The sequence below is a fragment of the Molothrus aeneus genome, chromosome 6 (assembly GCF_037042795.1).
Source record: "Molothrus aeneus isolate 106 chromosome 6, BPBGC_Maene_1.0, whole genome shotgun sequence".
NCBI lineage: Eukaryota > Metazoa > Chordata > Aves > Passeriformes > Icteridae > Molothrus > Molothrus aeneus.
In genome coordinates, this window is record NC_089651.1 from 10,785,657 (window position 1) to 10,799,957 (window position 14,301).

At 37.7% G+C, this 14,301-nt stretch overlaps 1 protein-coding gene across 2 annotated transcripts in view; it reads left to right on the forward strand.

Moving 5' to 3' along the window:
• IRAG1 (inositol 1,4,5-triphosphate receptor associated 1) overlaps positions 1-8,193 on the forward strand; it is a 28,594-nt gene extending 20,401 nt beyond the window's left edge. For both annotated transcript variants that reach the window (XM_066552192.1, XM_066552190.1), the window contains 8 exons: positions 301-432; positions 1,078-1,219; positions 1,877-1,926; positions 3,434-3,541; positions 4,731-4,798; positions 6,118-6,237; positions 6,856-6,987; positions 7,953-8,193. In XM_066552192.1, coding sequence (XP_066408289.1) covers positions 301-432; positions 1,078-1,219; positions 1,877-1,926; positions 3,434-3,541; positions 4,731-4,798; positions 6,118-6,237; positions 6,856-6,987; positions 7,953-8,193 — 993 coding nt within the window. The remainder of the gene's footprint in view (positions 1-300; positions 433-1,077; positions 1,220-1,876; positions 1,927-3,433; positions 3,542-4,730; positions 4,799-6,117; positions 6,238-6,855; positions 6,988-7,952) is intronic.
• Positions 8,194-14,301: the final 6,108 nt, after the last annotated feature.

Genomic DNA, 14,301 nt, shown 5'->3' on the forward strand with positions numbered 1-14,301 from the left:
GAACTCGGCATTTGTAGAGTTCACAGGTAGCAGAGCATGTTTCACTACAGATTTCAGAATGGAAGTATCACAAATGTGCTGAGACCTCTCTAATGCCTCAAACTGTGTTCCTGCAGCTTGCAGTGAAGCACCAGGGCAGCAGCAGCACTCTGAGCTGGGTGTGGTGGCAGTGCTGGCACCCCTCTGGGGCTAATCTCTCCATGAGGAGTTCTGCCTGGACATTTAGACCCCATTTTGAGGCTCTGGCCGCTCCATTTGAACTAAAAACATGCTGATAAAGCTACTGTGTTTTTGCTTCAGTCTTCAGCTCACCTGTGGCACCACTATGAGCACAGGGAAGCCTACCAGAAGCTCCTGGAGGACATCGCGGTGCTGCGGCGTTTGGCTGCCAGGCTCTCCAGCCGCGCAGAGATGGTCGGAGCCGTTCGCCAGGTGAGGACATCCCGGTGTTTAGTGTTTAACTCTATCCTGGATCCACAGGTGCACTCTTGGCCAGCCTGGGCTAGAGGTTGTGTTCACCCTCTGAGTTTTATTTGCCATTCTGACAGATTAAAAAATCTGTTGTAGTGTCAGGTAACACACCCCTGCAGCCTGGAAATAGAACTCCAACGGCAGAAAGATTGCCCATTAAGCTATTTAATGTCTGTATAACAGGAGCATATATTTTATTCAGAGCTACAGATGCATCACAAGAAACTAATTTCAAATCAGTGCAGCACATAATAAAAATATTAAGAAAAAAAGAAAACAACTTATCTGGGTCGAAAAACTCATCTAATTCAGTCACTTGCCTTTGGCAATAACTCAGTCAATTACAAAGAGTATGAGAACAGAGTGAGTATAAATAAGAACACATCAATACTTGCATTTCACAATGCAATTCAAATGCATTTGACAGAATATAATACTTCTATAAGTATTCTAACTATCTTCGGAATTTTGGTCATGGAGGCACCAATATTTCCTTAAGAACAACAGCTCCAGATTTAGCCCTGATATAGAGCATACATGTAGAGGCAAATGATTTGTTGGAGATGTGTAGAGGTTACCTGGCTATTTCCTTCTTTTCTTCCTTAGGAGAAGCGTATGTCAAAGGCAACAGAAGTAATGATGCAGTATGTGGAAAATCTGAAAAGGACATATGAAAAGGATCATGCTGAACTAATGGAGTTCAAGAAACTTGCCAATCAGAATTCTAGCAGAACCTATGGTGCATCTGGTAAAGAAAAATAAAAAATTAAGGATTTTTCTTGCCTCTAATTCAGAGAGATGTTGGTGCTGTTAATGATTTAAATATTGTGAAACCTGTTCATAAGTTCTCATCTACAGGAGTAGATTTTCAAAAGTTACAGAAATAAGATGTTTCATATGAGCCATACTTAATGCTATAGTACAGTAATTTGGAATCACTATCACTTGCCAAATTCTGATGAGATCCAATCATATTTCCTCATGACCTCTTGCAAATCCATGTACTCTGCACAATTTTAATGCAACTACCTTTCAGGTCAGGCAAAATTTCATTATTAAAAACCCTTTTTTTTTTTAATGACCTCTTCTTTCCTTTGCTGGAAACTGAAATCTGAGGATTTTCCTTTGTGAGAACTTGTATATGGAGGCCAATAGTGGGGTTTTTCCCTGATTCAGTGAAAATAGTACTGATTTGGTTATTTGCAATTATTTCAAAAAATTTCTTGTGCAGGTGTGATTGAGAAGACAGCTGTATGGCAATACTGTATGACAATAAATACATGGTCACTTACAGATCCTGTGTAAATATACTGTATCTGAGTTTGAAATATTAGCAAGGGTTATATTAATATTATTTAGAGATACTCATATTCTAAGACTGTTCTTTATCTTTGTTCCTATGCAGAAGATGGGGTTCCTCGTTCATCTAGATCCATGTCTCTCACTGTTGGAAAGGTATTTCTGCAATATAAAGAAAGCTAACATTTTATGTAGTAAAATTTCTTCTTCTATATACTCAGTTCTTTGTCTGTACTCAGTTCTTTTGGCTGTGGTCAAACAGTGCTGGTAAATTCTCAATATCGTTTATGCAATTTCTTGCATGTGCTTTGCAATTTTGGATACATGACTTAGTATGGCTTTGTGCAATAATGGTAGTGCCTGATGTGAAATTCTCGGGGTTTTTATTTCTGTAAAACTTAAAAGTGCTGGAGATGAACTCCATCACAAGCCTTGCTAAAACAACCACTGGCTTGGGAGGCATGAGTCCCAGTATGACCATTATGAAATTTGGTGACCAGGTGCGTTATACTCACTCTACTGTTTATTTTCATATTTTTTTTTTACTAGATTGTAGTTCTTTAGGTTTGGTTTATTCCTGCCACCTCTGAGTGTTTGGTATAAAGAATTACAGCACGGAGCATGCAGAGGGCAAGATGGGATTTCAGAATGAGAACCCCATAGGTTGAAGCAGAGGTCTCAAAAAAAGACTAAATTTAACGGGGATGAGTCCAAATAATAAAGATAAGGAGAAAAAGAATCCAAACACTAGAATGGACTGCCTACTGTGGCTGCAGACTTCCCAGAGTAGTTTTTCAGGAGTACATTAAATAATATTGTCATTAATTAATAGGTATGGTTGGTTTTGTCTAGAATCAGAATCATGGAGTGACTCCTAAATATTCACTAAAGCTGTATTCACTCCTTACCTGTAGAGTTGTCTAAAGAGCAGAATCTTAGTGTTTGGATTTGCACTAAAACAAAGCTGTTAGATGCTATAAGTGTTTTGATGTTTTTACTTAGCTGCAAGCATAGATTTACATAGATGCTACAAGATGAAGCGTTTGGCTACTTACCAAATGACAGCAAAAATTTACATAATCTGTACTTGAGCTAGAATATATTGTTACAATTAGCAGGTGGTTGTCATAAGAAAGAATTTTTATGGTCTTTGGGAAATATACGCAGTGTTGCATGATGCTATCTAACATATAATTAATATGTTTACATGTAATTAATAGATCGTAGTGGGTACAGTATATCATAATAGGGACATAGCAAGATAAGAGTTTTACGTGTGACTTCATTATTTCCAGTCATTGTGACACTGGCACTTTCCCCAGTATCATTTTGCATCTGCTTATCAAAGATAAAGGCCTATGATAAGAGCTGACAATATAAACTCAGAACATTTCTGGTGTGTGATTTACACTGGGCTTTCAGCATGGAGGGAAAAGAGCAGCATCTCTGTGCCACACCTCATTTCACCTTAAGCACTTGCCATACCAGGCAGTACAAGATGAATTTCTGGGGAAAACCATGACCTTTTATTTTACTTTTGCTCCCAACTCTCCTTTCCCAAAGGAGACACTGACCTACATCTTTGCCCCACAAATTAACCCACAGAATTGTTCTTCGTTCTGTCTTGTTGTATGGTAGAAAAAATAATTGTTGTTTCTCCCAGAATATGCCTCGAAGGAGAGTCAGTGTTGCAGTTGTTCCTAAATTTAACTCCTTGAACATTCCTGGTCAGTCACCAACAGCTTCACCTATACCTTCAATGCCATCCCTGGTGAGTAAAACCCACATTTTAAAGTTACCAGTTTTTGTCTAAACTATTTTTGCATAGGGGCAAGCCATAGTTACTGTAGAATGACAGGTTTTTCATTGATTTAACTTGTTTTGACTCCATCCTGAAGGGGATGGACAGAGGTAATTCCTATTGTGTAAGGGGACATTGCAATCTACTTCCATGAATGATCCCTTTGGGAAGAGCTGAAGAGGGCAGGCTGTTGATTCACAGGCACTGGACATTGATGAAGAAATTTGCCTTTTAATCTGAAGTAACACACAGGAAAGAAATAATGAAAATAGCTGTACACTGTAGAAAAGAAATTTCAACCAGAAACCACAAAACACAGCTGGACTGTGTCCAGAAGTCCACTGAACAGCAATAAATATAATTAATATACAGAAATGTATGTACAGCAATTCAGAGGTTCTGTGATGATCTGGATCAGTGGAGCCATCAGCCTCTGTGTTGAATTTCTTTTTGTTAAACTTTAATAAATTAAATGAAACTCTAATCTGAGCATAATAAATCCATACAAATGCTTTGGAGAAAACAGTGAGTATGTCTTGCAGGTTCAGAGATGAGCTAAGATGGGACAATAACATTAAAGTTATGGAGTTTTCTGCTAAAATATAGGGTTATTTAAATGAGGGTTTTGATGAGAAGCTAAATCTATTTATCGATTTTACTTGTAAGAAAAGCATCTGTTTGTGCAATTTATTGATTGTGTACTCAGAGTCAATTGCTTCAGGAACCAGGTCTGTTTGTTTGCCATGGTTTATTATGAATTATTTTTGTTTAAAATTTCCCATTAAAAACTCAGCTAATAAATGCATCTTCTTAGGATAATAGGAGAGGAGCAAGAGAATAATTTTACTGTTTAGTGATCAGTATATGAAGGAGAACATTTTCTGGGGAAAAATAAACAGGGTAGAAGGAAATGTCAGAGAAAATTCTTAGTGTGCAAGTCCATTGTTTGCTCTGGTTAATTGGAGCAATGTGGAAGCACCACTTTAAAGATACTTTGCTTATGAATATGGGAAGGAAAACTGAGCAGCACACCGCCTTTGTTATTTTATTGAACACTCATTTGAAATTAATTAATGAATTTTAATTGGTATTTAATTATTTAGTCACGAATGTTAACTAATTAATGAATATAACATTTATTGCTGTGTTTTACTTACAGTCTGAATCACCCAGTAATGGAAGGAGCAACCTAACATCTACTCCTGCTCTGCCAGCACTTCTAGAAAGGTGAGTTTTGTCTAGGTCATCTCAGTAACTATTAAATGATAATACTAAATGATAATTTAAAGAATCATAGTTTGAAATACTGTGATATTCCTACTACTTGTTAGAATGCTTTAAACAGACAAATTAAAAGCTTTCAATGTGTACATGACTACAAAATATTGAATTTCATGTATTTTAGATTAGTGCTGAGGCAGGACAAATTTATCTTATGTCCTTGTTTTACCTTGTGCTTCACTAAGAATGTAAGTATGCAACAACCAAGAAAACAAAAATGGGAAACTACAGCACTGGCTGCTATTATTCAAAAAACCTCTGCAAGATCTAGACCATCCTTTGAAATTGTGCAGAAATTCTGTGAGAAAATACAACAACCAAAAAAACCTTATCAATATTTCACACCTAGGAAAACAAATCATGTTACCAAGTTACAGAGGCAGAACTTGAAAAGCAAGTTTGAGCCTAAGTGTGTGTGCATGGGCCAGCTGGTCTAGTAGTGTAGAATTACCCAGACCAGAACAGTCTTGTGTGTTTAAGCACTTCAAGCTTATACTCATGGTTTGTTTAAAGTCCAAGTGAAAATAATGTTTATTGTTAATATGACTTGAGAGAAAACCCATTGCCCACAGGTTGTGTCGATCAGGTTGAACTATTTTAGTGCCAGGAATAGAAGGCGAAGAGGGTGAGATTCCAGAAGGTGAAATGGGATCCATTGTTGAGCTTATTAAACCTTGACTTTGATAGATCTGCTATGTCTCAATCAATTAAACTCTGTCCCAGATAAAATAAATAACAGGAGAGCACTGCAGGAAGACAGCAACATAAAACAGCTTATCTTCAGGCTAAATGCTCCAAACTTTTACTTGAGAAAAGTTCTAGAAAGTCAACACAGGAGAATACTTAGAAGGCAAATAAAAACAATGTTTTGTTGAATTAGTATTTGACATTACTTCTGTTATGTTCCTCTTATGTGGCAGGTTACAATTTCTAAGATGAGTTTTAGAAAGTTGAGGGAAATGTTTTTCATGAATAGCAAATAAATGTCATGGATGAGCCAGGTAAGAAAGGCTCTTTTCTTTTTTAAAGAAGAATAAAAATGATAGTTTTCTTACCTTAGAAACATAATAATTACTGTTCATAAATCACAACATCCTGAAATGAATATTTTTCTTGGTGTTCCATTTTTTCTTTTGAAAGACATTTCATTTCTCTGACGTACATTAAAAAAGACAAACCATGACTCACAAAATTGCAGTATACTCCAAATACAACACATTTCCCTGATGTTATTTTTTATCTGTCTGCTTCTTTTGTCTTGGCAGTGGGAAGTCAAATGGAGAACCTGACTGTGAAACCTCAACTTCTGTGCTGACACAGAGTGGGTTGGAAGAGATCAGTCCTGAAACTAAAGCCAAGATAGAAGAGGAAGCATATAACAAGGGGTGGGAATACTTTTTGTGAACTAAATCTGTAAATATGTGCTACCAGATGAGGACATGTGTTTTTAAAATTTAATTTTAAATACAGTAGTTATGTTGTTGGTCTCACAAAATATTTCACAGAGCATGTTTTGGGGCAATTTAAAAACTTTGGGATCTGTTTCCTAATGTCAAGCAAAGAACTTTGCATTATGTGAAGAGTGAGAGAAATTTTGATCCTCTCCTACAGAATCCAGCACGCCATCTGACTTTAGCACTGAATTGCATTTATTCTCCAGGAAAAAAGAAGTATCTAGAGGATATTCAGAGTAATGGAGAGCTATAGAGAAATGTTTACTGGCTCCTTTACAATAGACAGAAATTGTTCTCTGTGGAGAACAACTTCTTTTTTTGTTCAAAGTGATAAATTTGGTATCAGCTCTAATATAATCCTCTGTTCAGGAAGAGTGGCTGTCTGTGTGCCTTACTCATAGTCTTCAGCTAATTTTTACTCTTATTCAGGTGCTGCAACACTTCTACTTGTGTTTTATTACATGTAACAAAACATAAACCTAATTTTTCATTAAATAAGGTCATGCTTATACATCCTACACTAAGAAAGAAATGTTTTATCTGATAAAGATATCAGGAAGCCTTGAAGAAGGCCAAGGAACTTCAGGAACTGAAGGAAGAAGATGAAGAGACACCCAAAGAAAGTCATGAGGAACATGAAGAAAGTGAAAATGAAGATGAGATAAAAAATCTGAAAAGCAGGTGAGACAGTGGTAGAATATGTCCATACAAGAGATGCCATTTTTTTCTACTTGTGGTACCCAAGCAAGTGTTTTATCCTGTCCTTTTGCCATGTTTTCCTCCTGGGGAAGCATATCGAAATAACAGTATTTCCACAGAAAGTCATATTCTAACACAAGATAGGTGCAAAACATAAAACTTTTGATTTTGATATTTTAGTTAAAGCTGTATATTGACATCAAGATGCTTCATCTTGCTGGGGTTTGGTTCTGATTTGAGGTAAAAGAATGGTCCATAAAAGTTCCTTAGATGCCAAAATGTATCCCTCTGTGAATATATACTGCCTTTTAAAGGTTGTAATTCAGGAGCATGAACTGGTGCCGTGTGTCATTCCTGTCGCTGGAGTGACACTGCATCCATCGGCACCCAGTGCTCTCTGTCTGTACATTACAGAGACATTGAATGCTGGCCAAAGCCAGTACTATGTCCAATCCCAGATTAAGGCAGGGATCCTTACCTAATCCAGAAGACTTCTTTTCCATTCCATAACCATTATAGCTATAAACATCTGTTGATGTGGGATTTCAGCTGCCTTCAGAGAGCAACCACCTCATTAGTCACGATGCTCTTGGAATGAAATGTTTACCACATATTCCAATGTTTAATTTAGTTGATCAAGGTATGAACAGTGCAGAATTTTGCATGATACCAAGCTCTGAGATTTGCCAGCTGACAGCTGGGAGAAATAGGAGTCAAGTTTACAATCTCCAGCTGTCTCACAAGTATTACTCATATGGAATAGTTGGAGTTGAAATATCTGAGTGTACAGCTCTCCATAAAAGAACTCTACAGTTTGATTCTTCTCTGACAAGGTGTCTGTATAAAGAAAAAAGATGGTGCCACCTATGGCACCTTCCAAACTGAAAAGCTCAAGATAAAAATATTGCATTTGATTAATATATAATAATTTTCTTTTCATTTTACAGCAGACTTGAAGTCATCGTTAATTATTTATATATCCTGTACCCCAAACTGTGCAAACACTGGAATGTGGTGTGGCTTGTGGTGGCTGCAATAGTCATTTTTGCTGTGGTGTTGGGAATCTACCATTCCTACAACTCCTGTGATGAAAAGTCAGAGGCACCTGAAGGGAAGGCCAGCTGCTCTGCAACCCAGCAGTATTCCTGGTGGAACTCAGGATTCCGACAGCAGCAACACACGGAATAACAGAGGGACAGCCACGCCCTTGTGGTCCCTGAGCGAGTTTGTGTAGTAGAGCACCGTGTTTAAAGGTAGTGTTTAGTCATCCCTGTGGCTGTTCCACTGATCCCTTAGGCAAGTGAGTTACTCTACACCTCCAGGTTTGGGATCCATGGTCAGCATTCCTTGCTAAGATGCCAATTTGATCAATAGTCCTGTCTGTCCTCTTATTGTCAAGGACTCGTAGAAATAAAGTAGTGTTGAATCATGGTAAGGTTGTGGCAGTAATCAGCAACCTGCAAGACATTTAGAAGAATGATTTGCACAGGACATTGACATTTTGAAGACCATCATAAAACCCGCATTTGCAGTTAATGCTTTACTTTGCATTTCCTGAATTTACTGTTGATTGTTGAAGAACTAAGTGCATTTAAGTCCTTTGGGTTTTAAGAGGCTAATTAATTTCCTTATTCATGACTATTGGGTAGAAATAGAAGCACTTCCATGGGAGAATATAATTATATTCTAAGACCAAATGCCTTGCTGCTAAAGTCATTTTATAAGAGGAATTATCTATATGAATATTTAAATGGAATGCTAAGTACATGCATAAATGTGTTTTATGATATGTTTTAAGAATGGGACCACCACTTTTTTTTAAATGGGATACTCAACAGAACCTAAAATGGGGTCTAGGTGGCACAGCTGATATCATCCAATAAGCTTGGAAACTTCTGCTATATAAAAGTTTCCAAAAATGAATGTATGCCACTCAGAGTCAGTACTGGTTACAGCCAAAAGTGGTAGCTGCCTGGAAGGGTCCATGTGCTACCCAAGCCCAAAACACTGCAGTCTTGGACATGGGAAGCAATCTTCAATTCCTGATTGAAGAAAACAAATCCCTTCAAACCCCTGTATGGAAGTGACCACACCAAGTGGACTCTGTCCTCCTGCTAACACTGGAATAGGCATTCTTGGAGATCTGCAGCAGGAACAGAGCTCTGAGAGCAGCCAGAACCCAACCAGTGCCGGCATCAATCAGGCCATGGTAGCAGTGAGGCCTTAGGAGAGCTCACTGCGTGTTTTCAGTAGTTAATCTTCAGAATCTGATGCCAAGACCAAAACTGATCTGATATACTTCCAAAGCTGAACTCATTTTTTTGCCAGTTCTGCCTATTTGGGAGTTGTGACTTCTTACACAAGAATATGAAAGCCTGAATTTTTTTGACAAGCAATTTGAAAATGGTGAAGGCATTACCTGTACAAAACCCAGCACCTAGGGCTGAGACCAAAATGTGTGTCAGTGGAGGTGTGCCATTTGTACCTGCTGAGCACCACTTCTGAGGGAAGGTGAACCATGTTTGTCTCTCCATAGCTATGGCCACAATGGCAAATCCAGTGTGACCCTCAATTGCACTCCTGTCCTGCATCCTCCTGGCATTTTCTGGTTGAGAAATGGGTCTGTTTTCCATCAGAAGGATAAGAGTGTTATGAAGTACTGTAATTTCAGTTCTGATACAGTCAATATTGTCCTGTCTTCTTTTGGTGGAAACACTGAACTTTAAGCTAACTGTCAAAGAAAATAGGTTTCTAACTCAGTCAGAAATTTAGTTCACATACCTGGCACTAATAACAAATATCCTGCTGGTGAATTTTTGTTGGCCATGTGTTTCTTAGAAGATATTTACATGGGGGAAGAAAAAAAAAATTTAGAAAAAAAAAGCAGACCACTACCACGTTTTTGAAGGGTGGGGAAGGGAGTCTATAAACAATTAGAAGCTTTTTTTTTATTTTAAAGTATATATATTGAGGAGTAGTGTGCTTAAGGAAGTTCAAAAAGGATAACGGGGAAGTGTGATTTGGTCTATAATTGCAATTGGTAAAGAATAAGGAGAAGGTTTCTTGCAAATTACTTGGAATCTGGTTCAGTTAGAATTTCTGACTGTGAAGAACTACTGTGACCTTTCATGTACTTTCAGTATTTGAAGAAACTTGTCAGCTGTTTCTTGAATACTAAAATTAACTTCTTTAACTTAATATTCTTTACAAATAACATTGGTAACTTAATAAGGCAATAAAATTGAAAGTAAATTCTCCTAACTATTCAGATTTTTCTATGCCAAAAATTATGGCACATATTTATGTGGTTGTGAAAATGTTGGGCTGTCCTGAAGAAAAATAATTAACAGTGCCTGTAATTGAATTAATTTGGTTTTATTTACATCTACACTGTTGTGAGTCCAACAACTTATTTTAAATACACATGGGAAGTTGTTGATATCAACAGGACTCTCTAGTTGCTTAGTGTTAAGCATGTGAAAAGGTCTTTTTGGTCAGGGGGTGAATGAGGTCTCCATTCTCTCAAAATTCAGCCCACTGGCTTTTTGTGGAATTAGTGCAAAGGGATAATTTCCATAAGTAGCTGTACTAATTTGAGCTGAACTACTTGCATGTCTGAGGTAAGTATAATTTAGCCACAAATGAACTGAAAGAGGCAAGAGATTTTAATGGGGGTGCAAAAATGAAGATAAAGTTTACTTAAAAAAAAGTTCTTTTTATAACTACTTTGAACAAACTGTCCACTAAAAATAACAAACCACAATGACTAACAGCACACTAAATAGCTTTGCTTATATTTTTCAGTTATTTAATTAAACACCTTTTGTTTAGATTAAGCTCAAAAACTATTCTAACTATAATTTTATCTGTTGGATATTAGTTTGCTTCATCTGGAAAAAAAAGCCGAACAACCTCTTCTGTGTTCAAAGATCACATCAGATAACAAGAAACAGACCTATTATTTATGCTATTAACACTGAAATAGTTTTCTTGAGGTGCAATATTTATTTTTATGCTTTAACAAGACACATTTATGGTTTCTCCTGCACAGCACAAATGTTTCTGGCAAAAGGAATTTCAAAAGGGCACTATTTTTGTGTATCATATTTAAATTTGTAATATTGTAAGATTTTGCACAAGTGTGCTGGTATTGTACTGTATAGTATCACATACTTGAGTTTTGAAATAAAATTATAGTTTCAAAGTCCTCCGTGTTTTTACCTAAAGATTTGGGGTGCTCTGTCTGCATATTGATGGCTGTGCCCTCATGAAATAAATCCTGCCTTGTCTACACTGTTACATGTTCCGAGGATCTTGGTCTTAGTCTTCCAGTTCTTCAGGAAAATGGTACAGAAGAGGAGAACCAACTCCTGTGTCAATGGAGAAAATGTTTGGAAGCAGGATCATCATCCCTGACATGCCCTAGAAACCAGCTGAGAGAGAAAGCTGAAATATCCTGGGGAGAGTTTAACTCCTGCTTCAGAGGGAGGCCACGTGTCCCAGAGGAGGCTGAACATGGGAGCCACAAGGAAAATTGTAACCCAAGGATTCTGGGTGAAAGGTCAGCAGTCTTTATTTGTTTGGTGGACTTGGGAGGTCTGGGAAGTCTAGTGGGGAGCAGACTTGCTTGACAGTGGGTAGGAGTCAATCCTAAAGTTCTGAGTCTCTGATGGTCCCCCCAGGGACAAACTCTGGGACATCAACAACCTGGAAAAGAATTACTGTTTCCATGGACAGACCCTGATATTTGTATTTTCTAAATGAACAATTTTTTTGTTTCCTCTACTGTTGTTCAGGTTTCAAGGTTCCTTTTGAAATTATTGTAGAGAACAGTTACATGGGTTCTGCTTTATCAAAATTTTTCTGTTTAGCAATCCTCATCAGTGTTTTAAAACATGCTGACATAAAAGGTCGGGAATTTTTCATATAGGTTACAATAAGTATTTAGGTCAAAGACTAATTAATCATTCAGCATAGGTCTGCTTTTTTTTACCACACTGATTATGAAGACACACCAAAAGGTTAAAGACCTTTTGTACTGTTACAGTCCAGATAAGTGATCTTCCACACAGGTTTGGAGCAGCTGAACTATAAAAAGGAAGAAACACACAACAACCCAAGTTATTTCAGTCTTGCTTCGTCATTCTAAAATTCTGTTCTTGCTCTCCTAATCTGGAAGACCTTGTGAAGGACCTCGTATTGTTTGGTGTTGCAATGGTTTTTATCTCATTTTTTCAGCTAAAAATCCTACTAAACATCAAGAGTTTGACTAAAGGAACTTTGTCAAGTTTGATATGGTACAAAATGTTAAGATCTGGCAGGACGAGTAGCCTGCAATTTTAAAATGTCAGAAACCCAGCTATTTATTAGTTTTCATGGTAGGAAATACTGAGCAGTTCAAGGTAAGTGTTTTCAATGGAAAGATTTAGTTTAATAGTCTCAGTATTTTACAGCCACAGTCTGTAGTCCATGAGAGCTACAGAATAACTAAAAATTAGGTTCTGCTTCTACCTTGTAAATGCCAGTGAATCCTCTTACAGCCTTCTTCAAGTGAAAGCTAAGTCTGATTACAGTATCTGACTTTGCCATGGCTTTGTAGAAGCAGGTAAGTACAGCACAATAAGGGAGGGAACAGAAATTGGAGCTAGAACTTGGTCTAAAGATCTCATTGAGTTTTACCAAATTCAGTTCCAAACCACAGCCCAAACACAACCTAATTTTCATTTCATCATTGCTATTGGAGACATGATCTCACTGCCCCCCAGCATTCTCTTCAGGCCCTGTCTGTGTTACAGAGCACCATCTAATAACCCTGTTAGATGCTGCTGCAGGAGATGTGCCTATGCCCCATTAAAAGTTAATGCTATCCCATATATTGACTGGGGACTTTCTAAATGCAAACCACAGTTTAAAGAGGTAGCTTTACACCGTTACACTTGTGTTTATAGGACTCTGAAAACAGCCTGGAGATACTGGACATCTAAAAGTTTGCTGAATCACAAGTTGAACATCATGTAAGAAAATCATACTGTTGCAAAAACAAAAAGACTGACACCATTCTGAACTGTAAAGCAGGTAAAGCAATTTACTAATTAGTCTTGACATTGGCAAGGTATCACATGGAGCAAGGGAGTGAGGTAGCAGGGGTTTCTTAGCTGAAAGAAAACTGGGAGCAGAGGCATAACTCTTTAAAAACATAAAACAGTTTACTCCCTTATGTTTTGCAACTGTCTTCCATGTCCATTGCCAGCAGGAAAAGAAGTGATAGGTTTGTACCAGGGAATAGCTAAGTCAAGTTAGTGTAGGGAACACCTTTGAATTAAAGAACAGTGAGGCACTGAACAAGAGCATTAGAAGAAATGTTAGGAATGTGTCACTGAATATCTTTGAGAGCAGGTTAGACAAACATCTGTCAGGAATAACGTCGATACAGCAGACATGACTGACACTAAAGGAATTAGCCCATCCCTTGAACTCCATTCCTACTCTGTGTTTATTGGAACCTCTGAAAAAACAATCTGCTAAGACTTCTTGAAAGTTTTTTAAATTAGATGTGAGGACCATCTGTGTTTTGAATCAATCCAAGGGAATCACTGTTTGTTGGAATGTTACAAAAGGCAGCAGTGATGGCATTGGCTGCAATCTCTGTACCTATGGTCTCAAAAGGAATCCCATTTACAGTAGTGTATCTGCAAATCTCTTAAAAAATAAGTTTCATATTACCTCTGTGCTATGGGAACTACTTATGCATTGGAATTCTAAGGAAAAAAAAAAGTAAAACTACTCCATCAAGACAAATAGGACAATGGGGAATGGATGCCCTTCCAGTTCCAATAAAAAAGAAAAATCTTGTGTGGCATATTGTGATATGAAAGAATTTGTTTTATTTACCAGATGAATAGACAACATGAATAATGATCTGTTCATCAGTAAAACAGGAAAAAACAGCAAAAGAAAACCTTCTTTCAAAGTGTTTACTGACTTAGCAGTGTAACAGCCTTATCTCCCTTCCTCAGCCGTGCTTGTGAATCAGCAGCAGTGACATTTTCCAGCAATCCCACATGAAAGCCAGTGGAAAGGGTGATGAGGGATTTCCGCTCCGTGACCTCGCCCTGCAGTGGGACAGCCACCACGCTGCCTCTGCCATTCCTTCTATGAAGCACTGCAGTGACAGCTGGAGTTGCTTTCCAGAAGTCATCTCATCATCTGACAGCATCCAATACCTTAACTTTCCTTAGCACAGGAGACAAACTACCTTGAATTTCCTACTTTTCTGAGTTTTCCAAGCTGGTGGCA